This window comes from Gymnogyps californianus, chromosome 6 (assembly GCF_018139145.2).
Source record: "Gymnogyps californianus isolate 813 chromosome 6, ASM1813914v2, whole genome shotgun sequence".
Classification (NCBI taxonomy): domain Eukaryota; kingdom Metazoa; phylum Chordata; class Aves; order Accipitriformes; family Cathartidae; genus Gymnogyps; species Gymnogyps californianus.
Genome location: NC_059476.1, coordinates 23,160,797 through 23,184,685, shown reverse-complemented (window position 1 = coordinate 23,184,685; position 23,889 = coordinate 23,160,797). Strand labels below are relative to the sequence as shown.

The 23,889-nt window shown below is 49.1% G+C and overlaps 1 protein-coding gene across 1 annotated transcript in view; it reads right to left on the bottom strand.

The window, feature by feature from the left end:
• TLL2 (tolloid like 2) overlaps positions 1-23,497 on the bottom strand; it is a 99,794-nt gene extending 76,297 nt beyond the window's left edge. Inside the window, exon 1 of the mRNA XM_050898751.1 lies at positions 23,344-23,497. Coding sequence (XP_050754708.1) covers positions 23,344-23,497 — 154 coding nt within the window. The remainder of the gene's footprint in view (positions 1-23,343) is intronic.
• Positions 23,498-23,889: the final 392 nt, after the last annotated feature.

The following is a 23,889-nucleotide window of genomic DNA, read 5'->3' as shown; positions in this document are numbered from 1 at the left end:
AGCAGGAGGAGTGGAAATGGCTCACCCTGGCAGCGGAGCGCAGCCCTTCCTTGTGAAGAATCCAGCCACCATCCTGGACTGGCCTCGCCACAAGTATTTAGGAGTTAAAAATAACCTTGCAAAATGAAGTGCTCCACCCCCTGCAGTACGCAAAACATTACTAGAGTAACGCCTGTGACAAGGATGCTTCCGGGTAAGTCTCACCACAGGCAAAAACGGTTCAAAGAAACATATGAACAAAACAAAAAAAGGAGAGGTCAAAACACATCCCAAGAGATGTTTCATCCAGGTTGTCCATAAGCCAAAATATCAGTATTTGTCATCACAAACAGCTGTTTTGTTCACCTGTTAAGTCTGGAAAACATATTGGTTTTACATTTGAAGCCTTTGATGCTACAGCAAAGGGAATCCCCTCTGCACAGGGGCTGCCTGTGCTCATGGGGCAGCTGGTGGTGCCCACAAGCCTGGGGAAGGGCTCAGCCCATCGGTGTCTGAGAAGGGGCACTCGCGCCTGCACTATGCACCTCAGGGAAACTCCCCATACCACCAACTTGCCCAGAAACAGGCATTTGCTAAGCAACTCGCCTTGGTCACAGAAACCTGACCTCTAGTACCATGTAATCCAAAGAGGTGGCTTTCCCAGAAGGGGACAATCCTGCAGGATACAGTGATGCCCCAGATGGGAACTGTGCTGGTAGCTCAGCGCGACGTGGCCCAGAGCACAGGCTGCTGCAAGGACACTTGGCTCAGGGAGACAACTAGAGCCCCCTAAACCACCCCATACCCCTCTGGTCATTCCCTGTCTGTTTTAAACTCCTACAAGAAAGCCTGAAAAAACAGTGATCGCCTTTTCTCATCATTTGTATAGAGTAAACAGGATCTCCTGCTTCTCCTTCTGCAGCTCGTAAGCCTTGTCAGCAGCCTGTTCAAATACCTCTCTGGATTTGCACCTTTAGAGACGCATGGCAGAGGATCCAGCCAGCCAGCCCGCCCCAGCAGATGCTCTTCAACTCTGCCTTGTGATGGCGAGCATTACAAGACTGTCAGCAGCACACCCATCTACGAATACTGCACTGTGCAGACATCCCTGTGCGGCACACAAAGTCACAGTGCTGCCCTCGTAGGACAGATTCGCATCCTGCCATGGCCTTCCTTCGGGTGGTTCCTTCTGATGTCCCAAAACCTCTTCCTTTCCAGTCAGCCCTATCAGCAGTGCTCCCAGCACTCTGCTTTCACTGCTTCCTCACCCTTTCCTGAACCCCACTGCCATAAACTCTCCGTTCTTGTCTTTCAGTGTTGCTGTCCCACATCAGCTAAACTCAGCCACCCAAACATCCACAGCAACCATCACTGCAGTCTCAGCAACTCCCACCTTGGTCTATCCCATCCCAGTTGGCACATATAAAGTCAACGCTCTCAATATTCAAGGCCATTTTTTATTGTCCCAGCCATACACACCACAGTGAGGTGTGTGTAGCAACACAATCCTCCCAGTGTACAGAGCTCCACAAGGATTTAAAGTTCAGAGGCTGTCACAGCTCCAGTTACAGAGGCATCAGTTTTGGGTGCAACTTCTCCCCATACAAAATTGCTCTCAAGATTCACACCCAAAAGCCACAGCAGTCACAATGTTCTGCTTTCTTCAACAAGATCTCATTACTCTCTATTTACTAAGATTGCTCAGAAAGGTGTAGAATTGTGCCCTGATCAGACCTCAGAGCTTTAAACTAGTGTATTGATATACTAGCATACAAGTGAAAGACACTACCAAGAGAGTCACAGACCTACAGTCTCCTGTTGACACAACTGATCCTGCACCAGCAGTGAGCAATCAGGAACGCAGTGAAGGGTTAAGTGTCATTACATCCATTCATCTTATTTATGCAGTAGGTGCCCGTGAGAAGTTGGTCTTTATCGACACACATCCTTTAACATTCTGGTTCTCTGTTTCACTTCAAGCACTTACCTTCATCTGGGTGAGGACATGCTCCCCACTTCCCAAGTGAGCCAGCTGTACCCTTCAGTCGCTCAAACATCAATGACAAAAGCCTGCTCAAGAATATGCATCTGTTTCACGTATGGGTCATATGGCTAATTTAAACAGTTTCCATATGTTGCCAAAAAACTGTGACCGAATGCCACTTGCAAATAAATGGGGAGATTGTCTGGCTTCCACAGAGAAAAGTTTCATCACGCAGCTCAGAGCAACAGCTCCTTTGTTCCCAGGTCTGCCTGGGCTTCTCCAGCCCCTTCCGCAGTCAGATGCTGCTGACTGGTCCAAACGCTGCCTCCTCCCAGGATCGTGCCACCGCAGCAACATGCTTTATGGACCACAGTGAGCAGACTTTGGATAGGACCTGTAATGAACACCTCAACACGTGAAAAAGATCTATCAGGTCAGGCAGTGCAACCACTCCCTGCTCCTGGTTCCAGAGAAGTTACTTACTCATGGGACAGGCATGCTTTTTGCTCAGCCCTCACCCAGACATTACCATTGGGCACCAGGCCATAGCTGCTAGAACAACTCAAAGCATAAATGAAGCTCTGGGGCTCCACATAAACTATAATTTCATGTCTCCACATTTTATTGCGCCATCTGAAATTAGCATCTCACTTTTAATGTGCCCATTGTGGCTTCCTGCTCAGTTCCAGCCTGGCAACAGGTCATTTGCCATATTACAGCTAGACCACATCCAAACTAATGGTCTGTAGCTGGGTAGATGGGAGGACTGAGCAGATAGACAAGGTAAGGCCTTCACTCAGGGGTACTGCTCTCCAAAAGGTAGATCTGGTCAGGGAAGCAGACAATAAATATCTCTATTTGGAAATGCAGGGGAGGCTATAGAGGGATTTAAATATTCAAAAGGGGAAAGTACATGGGTGCCACTATTTTCCTTGTCAATAATGGCACATTATACTTGCACCCCAAGAAAGCGCAGTGCAGAATCTGTGCCTACTGGAACAGGCCTTGCACAGAAAAACCCGCCTCACCTCTTTAGACAAAGCTTGCTGAAGCAGGCGTCAAACAGATATCCCAAAGAGCCATCCAAAGATATGTTTCTCAGCCTGTCCTGAAGAAGCGAAGCAATTTTTTTTGGTCACAGAATCCAAGGTAGAGCTGGATCTCCCAGCTCCCCACCCCAGTGCTCCACCATTAGGTAGACCATCTGCTGCCGGCCAGCACCAAGGTGCTGGAGTTACCTTCCCTCTCTTGAGGCTGAAGGGTTACAAGTCCTTGCCACTTCACAAGGCAGTCATGCTGCAGAAAGGGCAGTCGGACCAAGCAAAAGATGAGAGCATGCCGCGCCAGGCTCACTTGCACACTGGGCTGTCTCCCATTGCCCAAGGCAAGGGGATTCACTTCCACCAAAGCTGTCCTACTCCTACACCTAGTGGCCATCCCGAAGCATCTCCTCCCTCTTTGGGGAAGCTGTCGGGGACCACAGACACAGTTAACTGAAAGTCCCCCTCGAATCTGACGCAGGGTGAAGCACATGAAAAATCACTCATGCAATTGATTCACACGGTTTCCGTCATTCATAAATTCCTACGCATAAAGGGGAGGCATCGGATTTGCACGTAACTGATCCAGACAGCTGCACATTTCCATAGGCACTAACTGCCCGCAGGCAGAAGCCACTCCTCATGTAATCCTGTTAAACAGCTGGAATGAATGAAAATGCTGTGCGATTCAGCATGCTAACGGCAGCCACCTCTGCTTCCTCCACTGTTAGTGCAGGGTCCTCTCCAGTTCAGCCTCTTCCCATGGGTCCAAATTACAGGAGTTATTTCATGCCCTGAACTCTGCAGGAAGCCTAGAGCACATGCAAGTATGAGGCTACAGTAACAGAAGGCTGCCCTCAGAGAGTGCTAGGAACATATCCAGGCTCTCCATCGCAGTCTGTCTCTTCACGGTAAGATGTAGCTTTTGGGGATATCACTGCAGAACACACAAGTCTTCTCAGGAACAGAAATCAGTACACTAGAGATTGGGTACAGAAGGAAAATCAGCACACTGCCATCTCCAAAGGCATGCTGGTGGAATTCGTACAAAATATAATTGCTAGTAGACCCAGCTCCAGACTGGAATCGAAGGCTCTGAAGTCAGGAGGATCTCAGGTGGAAGCTGTTTGCCATTTAAAGGCCCTTCATGGCATTCAGCATTGTATCACATCACAGCAGATGTGAAGAGCCAGCATAAAACTATAGTGTTAAGTAATTTGAAGGAGGCATCATTAATCCTTCACCTCCTAGGGAAGGCCAGACAGAGAGGCCAGCCTAACTGAGCTCTGTCCTCTCACGCAGCAAGACTGGCTTAAAGCATCCAGCAGATGACGACATTCAACAATGCTTATGCTTCATGCATATGCAAATATGGTCTACCTTCCACACCTCCATAAACTGCTAACTCATTCTTAGTGCTTTCCATTCACATTTGATCACTAATACATAAAATCTCCTACAACTTCATAGAAACTGGAGGGTCATTCAGTGAAGATTAACTACAGCTATGACTCTCCAGACAAGTGAGCACAATGAGACAAGCACATGCGCAACAGAAATGTCATCTCACTGTGCATGCAGCTTGCAGAAGAATTGTTGGTGTACACTCCCAGAGGCAGCTGGGTTTATCTCTTTTCTCCCCTTCCTCCTTCCCAGTCACTTGTTCCTATGGCCTCTCCTGTGCTACCACAAGCATTCACAGGACTGGGAAGCAACACAGTGAAAACCAACTTGCTTTTACCAACTCAGTAAAAACCAGTTTGTTCTCAACCAGATCAGTCCCTCTTTGTGCTCAGTTCCCACGGCTCACCGATACTGGGAGAAGGAAGATGGGAGGGAAGACTGTCTTCCTCAGCAGCAGCCCAGACTTGAGCCAGAATAAAGTGGCCACGACTGCAGCGTCAGTGGACATGGCTGGCTTAGAGAGCAGCTGCTCAGCCCTCCTTAGGCAGTGGATGGTCTTCTACTTCAGTATGTCCAACCCTCCCTTTCCAGCTTTGTCCTGAAAACAAAGCATCACCCAGAGTAACTCATCCCAGGCCTTCACAAACATTCACAAGGTTACATTAAATATACAACCATATAAATATACACCATAACCGCTTCTGCTGGCCATCCGTCTCTGAAACACCCCAGCTGCACCCTGTGCATTAGCCTAGTCCTGTCTGTGTCAGAGCTCTGCTCCCTCCTTTGCGGCAGCAAGTACTTGGCACTTTTGCAAGTGATCTATACGCTCCCATGTCAAACACCCAGAAAAGCACAAAGGTAGCAAGGAGCCTTGGAAAAACTGGTGCCACAGCTCACTGAAGACCAGGTAGGAACACTGATGCAGAGCATTGGCACACACTCTGCCATGGTGCCACTCAGTTGTCTAAAAGACAGAGGCTTTTTTCATCCTTGCTCAGTGTGCACCTCCCTGGCTCTGCAAGAGAAGAGAAAGGATCCCTGTCATCATCAGTCCCCTTCACTCCACAGCTGGATCCATTCCAGGAGCAGCATCATGCAATCGTGTAATTAGCGACTATCGCAACGCATAAGCAGGGCTGGACTGAAGGTGCAAAAGCAAACTTCAATTTTCACATTTCCCAGCCTTAATAAAATGTCTTTACATGGGGAATGAAGACAACTTCTTCCCCTGACAAGCTGTTTGTGCCCTCTGGATAGCAAGCAGTCTTGTGTCAGGAGCGTGCCTGTCTTTGAAGTGGGAGGTTGCGGTTTGACAAAAGCAGGGAGCAAAGGGGAGAGGGGACAGAGCTGCTTTGAGGCAGTTGCCAGGATTTAACAGTGCCAGTAAGGTCTCCCTGCGTTAGCCTCGCTCTCAGGCGGCAAAGCCCTTTTTTGGCTCAGGCTCTGAAAATACTTCCCAGGCCCAGGCAGACCAATGTCAGGAAAAACTCCAGCCCAAAGAACTGCAAACTAGAAACTACTTCCAGCTTCCCACAGCCTTAAGCCAGGCCTTGTCATGAACACCCCTGGGCACTGGCAGGAGGCAGGGTCACCAGCCCCGCTGGAAAAAAGGAAGGTACCAAAAATGGGAAGCGGCTCATTTATTGCAGAAGGATACTTGTGCTGGGTCAGAAAGAGGACTCAGTGCTCAGGCATTTGCTCCAGTGGCTGCTGGTTTTCAACACCTCCTGCTCCTCCAGAAGATGCCATGGACAGGGGATTAGCTCAGCAGGAGAGCCTGAGGGAGCTGTAGCAAACCCCTTTCTCTCCCACCATTAGCAGAAAGGATGAGCAGGGAGATCTGTCCCCGGCTCGCCCTCTCAGGGAGCAGGACTCCCGTGCCAGCTCTAGATCAGCGGAAAGCTAAATGCAAGCACTTTCCAGAAGGGCTGCCCCCATCAAAAAAGAGTTTCCAGCTATTGAGCTATTGTAACAACCCAGCAGCCAGCAGCAGCAGATCTGCTCCCCCTCCTGTCAGTTATCCCTCTGCAGCCACATCAACACCACAGCTTTTAACCCACCAAATGCCAGCTCTTCCCTGCATGGTACACACCCATACTTTAATATTAACCTTGCACAAGATTAAAACCACCATGAAGCAGCATTGCCTAGCATGGAGGTCTTCAAGCTGTACTCTTCTGATTCCCCTCCAGATTTTGCATAGACTTGCAGTATAGTGGGGAGCAAACCTTCATCCACTTTTCATGCACCTGCAAAAGAGGACAGAGCTCCCTCACCATCAGACGCTGAAGAGCTGAGAGCAGGCAAATCCACTGGTAAAAAGGGGTATTACCAGGGTCTAGAAGTCTGAGGAAGTTTAGAAATGTAATATTTAAGGCAGTCCAGAAAACATAACTCAGTTCCCAATATACCATTCCTTAAATAAAGCAACCAACACACGACAATTGCTTCTCCACACTCAACTATACAAGTAGGCTCATGTCCATGTTTCATTCATTTACCTGGACATTACTACCCTGCATCAGTCTTCATCAGACACATTCAAATACTCTACACTCAACAGTGATGCAGTATACACACCACTCCTGAGATATGTCGATGCGATGGAGACTGTTGAACTACAGTGCTGACAGAGGAATGATGTAAACCTGTCAACCCAATTTTTATTTTACTTGGCCAGGAGGAAATTGAGAGCACCAAGATCCTTAAATTTTTTGTGTCCCTAGCAGGAACTGCTGCAACAAAAAGATGCTGTCAGCACCGCAAAGAAAAAGCTTGCATCCAGCACAGAGGTTTATACTTTGTTTGTATTTAATGGTGGTTAGGCAGGGTAAATATAGTTTGCGGTGTCCTTTCACATCAAAGGTGTCCCTGCTGCAGCACATGGCACAGCTGTCACACAGGAACTGAGTATCATCGGATGGGGAACCAGTATTTCCACGGCTGATGATGGCATCACATGCTAAGGCTGGTTTTGTCTCCTCACCAGGTCTGACTGCACAGGAAAGGTTACAAGATCAGTGATAGAAGGTGGCACAATGGGTAAGAGAGCAAGCGAAAGGGGGAACACATCAATGTATTTCTCCGGGCTTATCACTAGTAGGCCCTTTTACATCCACACACTAGATGTTGAAATCAATCATGATTCATGTGAAACTTCATCTGCTCCACTAGTCCTAGATACAGGGCAAACAGCCATCGGGAAGTTTGGGGAAGACAACCCAAGGAACTTCACAGATCTAGAAGCGATAAATAAAACCCAAAATATTCTCCCAAGAGAAAAACCAATGCACTGTACTAAATACACATGCTTCTGCCATCAGCAGAGAATACTGTGTATAAGCTACCCAAAGGAGGCGCACTGCCACTGCATGCTTTCCAGGTGCCATCAGAATGAGGACAGGTTGTGAACTTTCACAAGCTAGGAAGTGCTCCTATCAATTGCTCTTTAAAGCTGCTCTTCCCTAATTTCCCCTAGCTCCTAAGCAGAATCCCAAACTAGCGGAAAGCCAGTTATAAGCTCATATAATCAAAGCTTTGCTCTGGACTGGCATGCTCTGGGTTCAGGGCAAGCCACAGAACCAACTCACCCACAGCACTGCCTTCATATTTCCTTCTGTTGACGCTGAGAGAGGATGCGTATTTATTCTCACACATCTCGATTTCTCCGCCCCGTCCAACACAGCTGACTGAGCACTACTAGAGATCTGCTACTGACTGTACGAAGAGTCTCTTTTTTATTCTTCTTAACCTCACTCGTTCACCCACTGACTGTCCATGTGATGAACACCACCAGCAGCCACCTGTAGAGGCCACAACACAGAGCTACCCGTCTATGTCCACCATACTACCATATCACAGCAGCCAAATGCTTAGCTGAGACTGGGTAAAGAACAACTTGTTTATCATCTCTCTCAGGGGTCCAGTAGTAAAGGCACAATGTCCTTCCCTGAAACCAAGGCCATCACAAACACAAGGTGCTTTCTGAAACCATGCCTTCAGCCACAAAACCTCACCAAAAACTCTAACAAAGTAACAGGAGTTTCAAACTTCCAGTACTAGAACATGCCCAGATGTGAGTACATCCCCTTCCTACACTGTCCTTCCTTCCATCACCTCCCACCACAATTTGTTAGACACTTCTCCAGAGAGGACAGGCGATGGCAGAGCAATGGCATGCACCTCCTCTGGTCATCCCCTCTCCACTGCAAGTAAATTAATGGGCACATTCAAAATCATCCCTCAAACCTGAGTGGTCCAATACTCACCTGCAAAAGGTGCTGCAGAGAAGCACGAAGCAATTTGCACGAGGTGTGGAGCATGGTTGCTACTGCCCTCAACATTTCCCCTCCTTTTCCCCATTCAGTGTGATCTCAGAGTTCTTAAAGAAAGGATTTTCTTGCAACAGCAAAGGATGAATATTTTCTGCTACTAAAAACAGCTGCGTTCCTCTGAATCTCCCCAAGACAGAGACAACACATGGGAAGCTTTGGTCTAAAAGGAGACAAGAATGGAAACTGGTAGGCAACACTAACTAAACCTCTGCAACACCTGATGCACTGACTCACAAGTGGACGAGAAAAGAGTAAAGGGATGCTGCAGTTAAGCTCTGGCACTTCTCATTCCAGGAGGCTATGGATGCTAAAAGCTTATGCAGGTTCAAAAAGAAAGCAGATGGAAGACAAAGCTATCCAAGATCATTAAAGACAATGAACCATCTCTGGCTCAGGGATTGTGGAGTCTACTACAGTCAGGGAAACTTTTTGGACATATCACTCTATTTTACCCTGCTTTTCTATACCTCCCTTGGCATTTGCTGCTGGCCCGATGGAAACAGGCTACTGAGTTTGTTTTAAGGCAGATCAGCCATTCTTTAGTATTAACAGTACATTTCTAAGGGATCATTTTAGCTTTAGCAAAGCTCCAAATACAAAGGAATAGATTTATAAAAGGCCTTTAGGAAGTATTTTCCAAGTGCTTATCCATGCCTTTAGGCTCCCAACTAACTTTAAAATTCTGGTCTGAACTGCCGTTGGTGGAAAAAGAGAATTGTTATAGAGGGCCTTTAATACAACAGCAGGATATAATCATCTCTCTGGGATGTTCCTAGAGAGAACTCACAGTAAAACATGCAGTGTGTTGGGCATTGAATGACAGGGCAAGGTATGTAAGCAGAGAAGGAATAATGTGGTTACCAGCTGGGAAACTACTGAACATGCAGAGCCCACAGATCAGTCTTCGTGGCTGGAAACCTTCCCCAATTCCCCCCACTTGTAGTTTTATTCTGACCCAGCTCAGCAGCAATAACAAGCTGGATCGTTCCTGCCAAACCCCAAAGCACCACAAACGGTTTCAGAAACGGAGGGGGTGTTCAGAAGAGCTTGCTTTGCAGGGCCCAACTTCCAGGCAGCGAGAGGGCAAGAGAGAAAATGCAAGGCTGAAATCACCCCCAGACACATTCAGCTCGTTCAAAGCTTCCAGCAGGGGGATTTAGCCGGAGCTTAAAGCAGTTCTCTGTGACTCTTTGTCACAGGAGTGTGGGTACAAACAAACAGGAGCTGGGACAAAGGGAGTCAACACACATTTTATTAGTAAAAAGTTAATCGGCTTAAAGTGTGCAACTAAATAAGCAAAGCTTACATTAAAGTGACCCGCCAAGAAAAGATGCCATGGAAATAAAGTTATAGGAAATACAATATAGTCTCTATGTTCTTTTGTAATCCAGCATGATAAATATTCATGATTCTGGGTTAATGGGGTACCCAGCTCTCAGCCACCACAATAGTTTTTTGTTTATTCTCAAGACCATGAACTTTAGAACCATGAACCTGAATTTCAGGACTCTGCATTCATGCATGTTAGCAAAATTCAGGGCAAGGCAGGGGGATGGAGACAACGCCAGGACCTTGGCTTGTGACAGTGTAATGGAGGTTGCTGGCAGGTTTTTGATAATGAGTAACAAGAGCCCCAGGATGCACAGGACTTCTGGTGTATCCATCGCCCTCACTGCCTCACCACCAGCAGAAGGAGAGAAGAGGCACCACGTGCAACACAACCCCATCCCTCACCTCCAGTCCCTCCAGGACATGGCTCATTCCAGAGTTTCTCTCTCCAGAGGACAACAGCATCCTCAGGCCAGCCCTCGAGGAAGCAGCAGCTGCCTGCATCACACAGCAGCACCATGGAGCTGAGGAGAGGTCTACTCCTTACATGGGAAGGAAGACCTGCACGCCCCTAAACACAATCCCTTGAGCCTTCATATTGACTGAAGGGCACTTTGGCATTCTGAAAACAGTCCTGCAGGGAGACGTCACCAAGCTCCAGCCCTGCATTCACACTGGATAGCTAAACGTCCTTCCACAGCATACTTTAAAGAGTCCTAAGCCTCCCTAGCCAGCCCCACATGCAGTTGCTCCTTTGACGGCGCCGCCTTCTGCTAATAGCAACATTGCCAGCTTTCCCAGTTTTGCTACGAGACCTTCCAACGTCTCTATTCCAACTTGTATTAACATGTACAGATTACTGTTCCCCCTTTCAAGGTATGTTATGAGTCTTGGGGGTTAATGAAGGACATGAGGAAACTTTTTTTAAAAAAAACAATATAGAAACTGAAGGTTCAAAGCCTTGAAAGCCATTATGAGCAAAACAACTTTAAATGCTGAATCAAATGCATTTTAAGACTCTTGAGCCTGTTGGTTTGTTTCCCCACGTCCGCTCACAACTAAAAGCGAAGACTATGATCCGGTAAGGTCTTCAGGAGTTTCCTGGTGTATTCCACCCACCATACAAAAACCTCCCATTAGCTTTTCCCCCCCTTCTCCCACATAATGTAGTGAACCATGAAAGCAAGCCTTCAAGCAGCCTGGCACCAAACAGCCAGGCCCTGTTTTGCTGAGAGCTGGGAGCACAGCTCTCCACATCACTGTGGATCAGTCTGCTTGGTCAACAAACAGAGCTCGTACCCCTTCACTGACCCCTCAGGGTTTAATTGCCCATTTTAGGGAAAGTGCAGCCTAAAATTTGTAAATTAATAGGATCTGTTCTTCATGCATCTTCCTTTAGGACAACCTAGATGACAAACCTTGCCACAGCGAGCTTTATTTCTCCTTTTGGGCAGAGGTCCTCATTCTGATCAGCTGAACCCGAGCAGCAATAGGACAGGCAGTGCAAAGGCCAACCGTTTCTTCAGAATATGGCTTCCTTTAACAATACAAAAGTGTAAAAGAAACAACAATGCTCCCTTAGATTTTAAGTCTTTGACGCTTCAATTGCAGTACTTCTACACAGGACTACCATAAAATATTCATACGTAAAGAAGAGGAATTTAGCAAGAACCATGAAAGTTGAGAAATTAATACAAAAGGTGAAAGCGTACTTTTGGAAGGAAAACTATTTCTCCAACTAGTGAAATAGCTGCCTTGAATCACAGAAAGGCTCTGTCTAAAAATCAAATACATTAGTAAACAGCAACAGCCTTCTCAAAACTGAGGTATCCTGCTCAGAGAGCATGTATTTAGCATTTACCTTTGTAATATTTTATCTTTGCAATAGCTGCATTAGCATAAAGATGACTGTCCAGAGAGAGGAATACACAAATGTGCACACGAGGAGGGGAACTCGTTGGGAAGAAAACATTTTCCCCATTCCCAGTGTGGAATTTTGCACAGAATGTCCTGTTTCTCCTGAAACAGGGGACACCCCCATGCCCTCCCACCCAGCTCCAAGGACACGCCTCTTCCCCTTACACTTGCCACAATCTGCCTCCATTATGATGAGCCAGTGGGACAGCCCAAACCTGGCAGCTCCTTCCATTTCACACCAAGCAGAGGCGTAGCTATGAAATACCCAGGCAGTGCAAAAGCATCAGGACTCAGCCGCTGACACCACCCAGGAGAACAGAAAGAGCAGGCACACTTGATGGTTTGAGGGTCTCCATTTCACGCATGCTTGCAAACCCCATGGCAAACGTGTCACACCTCTGCCAGGAGATGAGGGATTGTACAATGGGCAAAGAGGGCAAAAGGACAGAAAATGCTCTTCTCAATGTCAAGAAAAAAGAGGGCAGCCAGGAGGTGTTACTCCTCATGTCAACATCCTATTACTAACCAGCAGTTTACCTTGACAACAAAGCTTTCCAAGAAAAGGCAGAGACTTGGGCTCTCGAGCAATGGCCTCAGGAGATCCCAGCTCTCTGCCCAGGAAACAGCAAAAAAAACGCCAGCATATCACATATCACCTTCCTACTGAAGCATGACAAAGAAGAGAATATATGGCAGAAGAGGCCAAAGAGGGGAAAAACAGAAATCAATAGGATCTAACAGAGCGTGACGGAAAATCACTTCCCCCATAAAAAGAGGTTACTTGCCAGGTTAATGAATCTTTTCTGTTCTGTACTTAGACACCCAGGAAATGGAAGGGGTCACAGGAGCAATGTGGGTGGGAATGCAACCCCTAGAACATGCTTTCAAGAACAATCAAAGGTTAGAGATTAAATCCAGGCAGTGGTCAACTGCACAACACATCAGCAGCTTGATACACAGGCCAGCTGCAGCTCAGAGCATCATTGAGCAAAATACACTTCCAACATCAACAGCACAGCAAATAACAGGCTTCTCTTCCAGGGCAAAACCAGCCCAACAGGCCACCCCAGCCCCCCGAAGGGTCAGCCTCAAGAATCAGAGCATCTCTGCCTTCCCCGGTCAGCAGTGCCAGCACGGACAAAACAAAATGGTCTATGGGTCTCTAATCTGAGTAACTGCAATAGAATCACAGAAACCAGACTGCACCAGAAGTCACACTGTGCAAATAACTCAGAAACCCCTTGGCCCAGCGGCCAAAACTTCTCAAAACTCACCTTTAGGTAAAGAGCTGTGCCTCACTCTTGTCGGGAACGCACAGGCAGCAGAGAAACCAACAGAGGAGCGTCTGGACAATGGCAGGGTACAAGATCCAGCGGCCATAGAAGCCTGAACTAGACCTCTGGAGAATCAAACACATCCAAAGCCAGGTGCATATAACTTTGAACTGCAGTTTCTTCTGACTGGAGCCCTACTGACAGGCTCCATAAAAGAAGTGCGCACCCTTGTTGTTTTATCACTCCCCTGCCCACATCTAGCTTGAGCTACTGACAATAGGCCCCTCAAGGAATAGCTCTACTTGGGCTCAAGATACTCAGTAAGGGAAATGCAGGTGCATGATTTCCATCCTTTTAAAGGCCACCTAACTTGTAGGTCACTATATTAGGTTGCCCCACTGCCTGCCAGAATCATTTACCAACTGCTGTTTCTCAGTCTGGGGCCTCTTGACTCCAGTACAGCTCAAACACCTCTGCCATGCAGCTGTCCAAGCTTCTCCTGCAGCAGTTGCCTCGTTTGCTACCCACTGCCGAACTTCTGCAACAGAGACATGGATAACGCAGCCAAAAGTCCCCTTTGTTACCCGTATTTGATGCAGTCTCAGAGTAGACTCGTTGCACAGGATAGGTGTTCAAGACAGAGTTCCATGTCACATCATTTGAGTCTACCTTCATGCCCAAGGAGCGACATCACAAGCTCCAAAGTAGACCTAATGCTGGCATTTCTGCAAGAGGGAGTTTTGACTTTGCAAGTCCAGTGCATTTAAGTATTTTTATATCTGGGGAATTTTAAAGCAAAACCAATGCCTTACTGAACCAATACGTTCATCACACAGCATCCTGCCAACACACACATCAGTGTGGACAGTCCTCTACTTCCACAACAGACGTCTGCTCCTGGAGCAGGGACGGGCCCTTCTGTCAGGTACAGCCTCTGCTAGCAGGAGGCAGGGCACAGTTTGTAAATAAATCTCTCTCCTCCAAACTCTGCTCTCTGAAACGAATGAACAACCCCCAGCAGGTCTCGCCTGAAATTCAGCATGCAAAATACCAACCAAAACAGCTAATTTTGCCAAAGTTCTGAGTAAATGAAAATGCTGCTGATGAGGCAATGCTATATAAGTTCAAAGTCGCACTGATGAGGAGTGGGAGACTGGCAACACCCACAGCTCTGACATGGGAAGTGGAGAAAGGCAATTCTCAGCACCCTCCAGGACCATATCAACCAGCTTGTAATAAGGAGACAGAGGGACTCAACCGTACTCCAACACTAACTCTCAACAGGAGGAGATAAAATGCTCAGCAGACTTGAACTTCTGTCTTACAAAACCGTGGTACGGTTTGCTCTGCAAACAGCTTTGGGGTTTGTGGATTGGGAGGTTAAACAGATGCTTTTTGCTTGGGTGCTGACATCTGCACGAATACAAAATGACTTGAGAGGATGTAAATTTCCGTTCGGGTCTAAAGCTGAGCTGATTCATGGACCGGCAGCAGCTGCGGGTCTCTGACAATTTGTATCAGTCCAACCAGAGGGTGATTTACCAGTGGCTGGGGTTTCGCGTGGGCTTCCTTCTCAACACGCAGTTAAACATTTCTCTCCGTTCCAAGCTTGGCTGACATAAACTGGCCAAGAAAGAGCAATCGATCACTGAGAGTTCTTTAATCAAGGGCTTCCTTGCACATTTAAGCAGTTTCTATTGACAGGGAACCTTCCTGTTCAGGAAGCGCTAGAGTGGATCTGAACATTACAGGCGCCCTTGGAGATGAGCATTTCTGGGAGCTCAGCTACAACAAAGGAGGAGAAAAAAGAAAAACAAAAACCAAAAACCAGAAGACCTAGTAGCTGAATCGAAACAACCGCCAGTTTCTGCTCAATCATCCATCGCTTCTGAGCAGTGAAAGCACATTTCAGCACTAGTTGACAACAGTTTTGTTGCAGGTTCGTACCTGCAATACTCGTGATCCAGGACAACCAGGTCGTTCAGTGTCAGGTGCCTTCTTCCTTCCAAGGCTGCCCGTCTCCAAAAAGAGCATACAGACCTCCCCGTCAGGTCAGCGTTCTCCCCAGTCCCAGCACCATCTCCTTGGCACAGACAGCTCTGGACTCTGATTCACAGAAGCCGGCCCCACCATTTCCCTCTTGTTTCTCGAAGGAAAGGGGAGATTGGGACAGCAGCCCACCTATTTACAGCAAACAGCCTGTTGCGCAGAACTTGTTCATCAAGCGCAACTCAGCAGGTAAATGCACACCATAGCACAGGGCTGCTGTTAGGTGAGCGAGGATGGAAGAACCTACCGACCACTGGGGGGAAGAGCATGAGTTACTGCTGGGGCAGGAGAGGAGATGGGGTGCCCCACAGCCTGGGGGAGAAAGCATCGCAGAACACCTGAGGCAGAATGCAGAGAAGGATTTGAGCAATCCTCCAGGCAGGGACTGGAGAGAGCTTCAGGAAAAGGGAAAGGGGGAAACATCCGAAACAGATCTGTAGGAAACACAGAAGGAAGCAGGCAGAGAGCACAAGGGTCTCTGCAGCAAAGGCAATGTGGGAAAAAAAAAAAGGAAATGGACGTATTAGAAAAAGGAGGCTAGAAAATCCAGTGTGTCAGGCACACGCACCTGCAATTTCCCAAGTACAAATGTGTGAGCCTGAACACGCTGCAGCGGGTATTTGTAGTCACACAGCTCTTCCCCAGACTGGGGCAGCAGCCGCTCACCTGGGAGACACCCACGGGCATGGTTTTAGCAGCGAGAAAGAGGTGGCTTACCAGTAAAATGCAGCTAGTTCTTGCATTAGCCATCCAGCAAGGCATAGGCACACTACACAGGAGGTTAGGACAGGAAGAGAATAAAAACTCCAAGCACAACTGCAAAGGTAGAATATAATTATACGAGTGGAAAGTGCCTCAAACCAAAATCCTCAGCTTTGTGGACTTTTGAAGCCTGGAAGACTTGCAGCACAGTTTCTAAATGCCTTTGTCTGGGGCTCTGTGACTTACTAATCTTATGCCACAGAACACCTGAGGAACGAGCAGTCTTCATTGATCAAACCTGCACAGGCTATGGTCAAGGGCATACACCTGTGAACTGCACCCAGACTACAAAGTTCAATAAAAGCTCTCCAAGGTCTTTGCAGAGAAGTATCCATGACAACTCCAAGCACCTCTTCCCCACCCTACCAGCCTTCTTTAAGGAAAAAAAAAGCCCCCTATCCTAAATTTGCCCATCCCTTGTCCTGTCCATTGCTAAATCCCAAGGTGTAGGTATAGCACCGAGTGTTACATCTCATGCAGGACAAGCAGATCCAACACACTCCAGGAAGTGTCAAAGATCAAGCATGTTTTTGTCAGATGGACTTCAGACCTAGATCTCAAGTGCTTCTTTTCCCAGTGATCATAAGGTTTTGCTGTCAAATTCCCCAGGCCAACAGCTTCTCTACCTGGGAATCTCAGCTGCAAGAAAATGGTTGGTGGCTATTTTTTCTTTAAGCCACAGCCATTAGCTTGTGCTTGACTAGGATTATAATAAAAGCCACCTTAAACCTTCCCTTTGAGGAAGCTTCTGCTGCAGCTCTACCTCACTGCAAAATACAGCCTCCCCAACAGCAAACGGCTGCATCACTGAATGCGTATAAAGACAGTGTCTCCAATAGTCCTCACCCACCTGTTTTCCGTTCTGTAACTGCTGTCACCTCCCCAAAGCAGGTAAATTAAAGACTGAATAGTTTGTTCTCTCATTCTTTCCCAGACCACCCAAAAAGACTCAGTCAACTTCCTCCTTGAGCATTTAACCCTTCCTGCAACCTACCCGGGAAAAAACGTAAGGGGAATGATTGCTGGCGAGAGCTTTCTCCTTACTCTATAAATGTTTGCATCAGCATCAAGGAATCCACAGACTGGGTTACGTCCCAGACTCTTCCCTCAAAGCACACATGTAAGTATTGGTGGCAAAGAAAGGAGGAAGGAAACTTTATTTTCTGGAAGCCCACATGGCTTCTAATGTCAGGAGACCAGGATTCAGCTCCCAGAACTGCTGCCACCATACTGACTGCCCTTGGCTCCCACCACCAGCTTCTACAACTCAGAGCCCCACGCCGGGGGCACTGGTACCTTCACCATAGCTGCACTGCAGCTTACTTAGGCTTTCCACACCAGCTCAGAGGCTTCAAAGCTTTATGGAAAATCTGTAAGATGCAAATGAGATTCCTCCACAGGAATCTGGGATTCCAAAGCAAAGGGCAGGTTGGCACATGCTCTGCCAGTGCTCCCGCCATTGCCAAACCAAACAGGACAATTTGTGAGATTGCAGGAAGGCCCTTATCAAGAGCTGAGCGGGCTGGATCCACCACGCAGCCTGCAAAGAGCTTTCAAGTTGCCCTGATAACATGACGGATCTGTGCTTCCAACAGAGAAAACAGCATCTGCATCCCACTCAAAACCCGAGCAATATTCAAGCAACACGGACTTTACAGATCCTCTCTCCCCTTTCTCATTTGATTACCCCCTCAAGGCTTTCAGTTCCTAACAGCAAATTCCTCAGCTGCCCACAGAAATGTCTGCACATGACTTCAGATGTTTGCACCACAACCCAAACGAAATTCGCTGCCTCCAGAACCAAAGGCGCTGTGCCTATACAGAGGGAAAGCTAAGAGGAACATAACTACAGCGAAGCACAATTTATACCCCTCTATGAGAGCTGCTCTCAGGACAGCTCTCAGGGTGTGAGACCTCTGGCATGGGGCATTTAGAAGCTGGTGGATCAAATCAGCAGGTGGAGCAGGAACAGGGATGTACAGCGATATCCTGCGACTGGGCAAGCAGCATCCACGCTTGAAGGAGCAGTGGTTTGGCAGGAAAAGCTGCACTATCACTGCCAAACTGCTTCTCTAACAACGTTTCTAGTGATAAAGGAACAGGAGAGATGGGACTACTGCTCAGTTCCCTAATGGTGCCCCCTCACACCTCTTGCCTCAGTTCTTCCCGTTCTCAGCTCACATTCCGAGCACTCCACAAAATCCATAGGGACTAACTCACTTTCCAGGTGCCATCTCCCTGCCAGAGCCCGGCTCCCGTTTCGCAGCCTCCCCACACCAGGCCCTGCCTGCTCAGGAGCACTGCGAGCAACGGCCCAGAGCCAAAAGCCATGTCTCTGATCAAAGTCTCACGGAAAGAAGCTGAACTTGCTTGCGAGGCTCATTTGTACCTATACGCAATTCCTCCTCAGTCTGGCTCTCCTCAGCAACGCAAACCCTCCTGAAGGGTACTTGAGACATGCACAGGCAGCAGGAGCCCTACACCCTTTTGGCCTCTGTCTCAGGAGCACATGGGTAGGCAGGCAGATCTGCCTGTCTCCTAACGCAAACACCTGCACAGAGAAACACTGCATCGCCTGTTTGGCCTGGGAGTCAAGACTTGCAGGTTGGCCCGTGTCCGGACTCGGTCAGCCTATAGACAGGACATGTCACACAAGAATAAACTGCCTAGCCAGAGCACACAGAAAGAGGGGACTCCAACACAGGACACCCTCAATGGACCCCACCCTGAAAGACGAGCTACCAAGGGAAATGCCAGGCCTTGGGAGGCAACACTGCACCTCCAGCTCACAAAGGGCAAGAGGCACCACACTCGGAGCCAAAGTACCCAGGAACCAAGATGCTGAGACCAAACCACAGCTTTTTCTCCTCACCTGCTGATTTGGCAAGTGGAAAGGAGCCTCATCACAGGCTTGCCGCTGGAGGGAAGGGGTCATCGAGCCTGTAAACATCCACAGGACAAGTTATTCAGTGCCCAGCTCTCCTTCCTATTTACGTCTCCCACCTCCCCTTGCTGACTTAAGTTGGACTATACCATCTCCAGAGGTCACTATGAACCTCAGAGATTCTGCTCTTCACCTCAAATTAATGTTCATATAAGCTTGCACCAAAATAACTATCAGAACAAATTACAGCCTATTTAATTCCTTTGGTTCCAGTTTGCCTGAGGAGCCCCAGAAGGATGAGCTTGTTTTGTTTACCAGGCATCCATAGTTCCTCCTGCTGCCTGTCTGTCAGGCAGCCTCACTCAGACCTGCACCCTGGCCTGGGTACCCTTAGCTGGACCCTCTGAGCAGCAGATCTGTCTGAAGCACGTCAGGCTTACGACATTTTTCCATCTATAATGGAGCAAATCTGGGCAGGAACCTTTGTACCATTCCCTTTGAAAAGCTCCAGTGACCTGCCGCAACACTCAGCAAAACCCACCCAGCAGAGTCAGTACTGTCACCTCCCCTGGCAACTCAAACCAACGGTGCAGCCCTGCCTCAGCTGTCCCTTTATCAGCCATTCAGGCATTTTCCCCTCTCTTTCTACCCTACCAAAAAGGCAGGAAAGCAGCCACAGATTAGGAAAAGAAAATCCTGGATGGCTGGAGTTAAGAGGTTGAGCAGCAGTGGAGTTATTGCCCATCAGCTGCGCCCCGGTAACTGGGCACGTGTTTATACCAGTAGCTCAGTAGTTGCAGTGATTTAGGAGGTTACTGCCCTGTGCTGTCTATCCTGCCTTGCTGCTGGAGATTATTACACCCTTAGCTAATGCAACAGAGAGGAGCGTGCGCCAGGCTTTTCACTCCCAGTCTAGCAGATCAACCATCGACAGTCTGCACTCAACCTCAGGGCATGAGCTGCAGGGGTGAGGAACTGGCAAGCTTTCACTTCGTAACCTGCCAGATCTAAATCCATCACGGCCTCTGGGTCACAGCCATGAGCCCGCAGCAAAAAAGAAGTAAAGCACTACAGTTTTAACAGCTTTGGAAAACATGTAAGTGGAGCAGCAGTTTGTCTTCGCAATGGGCTAAGAGCCTGCATACAATCTGCAGCCACAAGACCGTGCACAGGAGCCTGTGCCTACAGTAGCAACGGAAACATCACCACAAGTATCACAGTGCCAGCTCTGTTTCCACAGACCATCAAAAACTTTCCCTCGCAAAACATACCAGACACCTGACCTTTTCACTGTAGATCTGCAATTATTGCCCTCTCGCCAGTCATGCTGCTAGACAACCACTGACACTGTCCCACCAGTGGAGAAACTCAGGCCCAAGGAAGTTAAGAAGACTTGTCACCAGTATAGCACATCAGGAAGAGTGCAATAGACTTCCTATATAGGCATTAGACAACAGCCCTGACATAGCCCGTCTTGGCGGGACAACTCCATTAGAGGTGTCTTCATCTTGTCTCACAGAAACAGATCTCTTCACTCATTAATCTTGGCTGAACTAACCCTTTGGATGGTGTTTGCAGCAGTGAACACCTGCCTAGCTCTGTTGATGGTCTAGTACTAAAGAGGAAGACGGCTGCGAACGCAAGGCAGGGGGAGGAGGAGTGGCAGGGTCTAACATGGGTCCACGTGGTACAAGTCCTGCTTGCTTAGTTTTGGGGCTGACTAAAAACTGGAGCCATTCAGTGCACAGAGATAGGTACATGGCACGTAAGGAGTGTCTTGCTCCCTAAGCGCTCTGCGCTTTAGGTTGATTATAGCCCACATGGAGAGAAACTGGATCAGAGAGCCAGGAAGCACAGCCAGTCAGGACAGACCGAAAGAGCCAGAGTCTCTTTCTTCTACAGAAAAGACGACTGAAACTTGAGAAAGCCGGTAACAGTGCTCACCAGTGAAAAAGGCTGCAGCAAAGCAGAAGGCATCGTACTGTCCTCCACACCCACACAGACTGGGTGAGAAAGGCAGACCTAAACTGCAGTACTGGAGCCTCAGGTCAGACAACAGGAAAGCCAAAGCAATGCTGGGCTAGGCTGCCTGGCAGCCTCCACCACAGACAGATGTGTACCAGCACTGTCAGAAACACCAGCCTGGTCCTGGGCTCCAGAAGAGGACTGTGTGACCTCCAGGGGTCTTGTTCACTCCTTCCCTTCTATTGGAAAGAAGACATTGGAAAAGTATTAGAGGCAAACACTGAGAAATCAGAATATAAAGATCATTTCTGCGCTTGATCCTGACTGAATTGAATTGACAGGAATAACACACATGAGGTTTTTCTGCCCACTGGGAGAGGAGGTGAGGATGTACAAGGAAGGGAGGCTGCCTTTGGCAGTCCAGACTCTTCTCTGTATGCGTGCAGAAGTGAGAGGTAGGGAGCTTGGAAGATGGGAGGACTGCAGGAGAAAGAAAGGGTCTTACAGCAAAGGCAGGTAAATAGCAGGTTGGGGAATTCCCCCCCCCCCCCCCTTCTGCCACAGGTGCCCTGTCTGATGTAGGTGAGGCAATTAAAGTAAATGTTCTCTATGTGGTCCTTAAAGGAGCGTTCCTCATTCTCCACGTACTTGACCTGACAGTAGTACCCAACAGTCCCAAGTGCAAGTGAGGCACACCAGAGCTGAAGCCATACTTTTGAGGAGAAAGCAAGGATAATACATTTTCAGACAGGAAGGCCAAGTCACCGTACCTGCAGCTCTCCAGGTCTGAACCATAGCCGTATCACTAACAACTAGTTTCACTGGAAAGAGAGAGATGAATTCATTACCATTTAGAAGTAGATACAAATACAGCAGAGCATGTTTGGGTAGACGGGGTCCCATATTGATTAAAAAGAATTTAAAAACCCCCACCAAACCATATATCAAATCACAAATGACTTGCTGATCAAGGGAATGTTTTGTGCAAAAAATACTCTGTGGAGACAAGAGGACTGAGTTGAATTTTGGAATAAACTCCACCACTCACAATTGAGCCCGCATACAAGGCCAGTTAAACAACTTGCTGCACAAGACAGAGGGGCTCTGATAGATGTTGCCTTGACATAGCCGTATCTGCTCACATAGACGAGCTCCAAGTCCCCTAAAAGCAGTCAGGAGAGAGCTGATAACAAGGGAAGCTATCACCAAGGGACACTGAGAAACAGCTAGGAGAGCATTCGGGGGCAAAGCCCCAACTCAATAGAAAGACCAAGAACACCACACACAAAGAAACTCCTTCCTTTTTTTGATTCCTACAGTGTTAAGAAAATAGGACTTTGCACAAAGTTATCTGTAAATGGAACAAGACTAACAAGGTATCGATTGCCGATTTCCCAGCAGAGAAGCAATTCACAAGACCACAACGTTCGCCGATAGCTGGAACCAAAAGGAGTAACAGCCACATCAAGAGTACCACTCAGGTTTCCAAAAAGAAAACCTGGGTTCATATTCCCTTCAAATTAAGATACTAGGGATGACAGAAGCTCTTGGAGAAATCAAACGGTTAAAAAAGGTTACAGCGAGCTCAGAAACAACTGAGGGCAGCCTAACACGGGAACGAAAAACTCTGAAAAAGGGACGGAGGGAGCAGCTGGAGGCTTCCTGGAGAGGATGCGCTAACTTGCACGCAGACAACTAGAAAGTACCTGGATACACCGGGAGGCTCGGCTGGTGCCCGGGGCTGGTCGTACCGGCTCCCTGCCCGCCGGGGAGCCCCGGGAGAGCCCCTGCGCCAGCGCTTACAGCCGCAGGCAGAGAGGCAGCCCGCAAAGCGCCGGCGTGCTCCTGCCTCTCCGGGGCACGCACCGCAACTTCGGGCCGGACAGACCCCGGGACAAGTTGAAACAGCTGCCAACGGGCTGCAAAAATGCACAGAAAAAGCTTATATGGGGGGAAAAAAAACCCCAACGCCGAAATGCAAAGCACCGCTGGGCATTTTCCTGGCTTTGCAGGGGAGATCTCGCGTGGGAGGGGCGGATAACAGGTGGGAGAGCAAAGAGATCGGGAGAGCGGGGGATAATTTAAAAAAAAAAAAACCCAGGCGTAGCCTCCTACCCGGGGCTGCAACCCGCAGGTAACGGGGGCGGCGGGGGCGCAGGCTGGGGGGCAACCAGAAACCCCCCCGCACCGGCGGGACGGGGAGCAGCGGGGGAGCTCGCCGGTTGCCCGCTGGGGTTTGGGAGGGCAGCGGGATGCCGAGGCGGCTCCCAGCCGGGGGGCTCCCACCGCGACCAGGTGAGCCCAGGGTCCGTCCCGCCGGACGCCACCGGGTTACCGAGGACCGCTTCGCAGGGACACCTGTCCGCCACCGCCGTGCTTGCAAACTTCTCCCGGAGTTGCAGCCCGCCCGCTCCCCTACCGGCTTTGCAAGGGTCGCGATACTCCGTCAGCTCCTCCACCGCCGTCTCCGGTTCCCCCACCGTTAAGGCGGCTCCCCGTCCGCCCGTCCCCGCGGCGGGTAGAAGTAACAGCGATAGCAGCAAGCGGCGGAGCGGGGCGGCCCCGCGGCCCATAGCGGCGGCGAAGGCGGCAAGGCTGCCCGGGATGCGGGCACTGCGCGGCGCCAGCAGCCCCGCCGCCAGCGCGGGAGGCGGGGGCCGCCGCCGCTGTCACTCAAGGCACGGCCAGCCAATCACGTCTGCGCCCGCGCTTCTGCCCCGCCCCCGACGGACCCCGCAGCCCCCCCTCTTCCCCCCCCCCCCCCCCCCCGGGACGGGGCGCGCGGCGCCCCGTCCCGGGGGGGGGGGGGGGGAGAGGGGGGCTGCGGGGTCCGTCGGGGGCGGGGAACCCGCTCCCTCTCCCGGTTGCACGCACTTGGGCGGCAAAAGCTCAGATTATAACAATAAGGTAAGAAAAATAAATAAGATTTATTGCTATCCTAATTACTGTTACTGTTATTCATTTT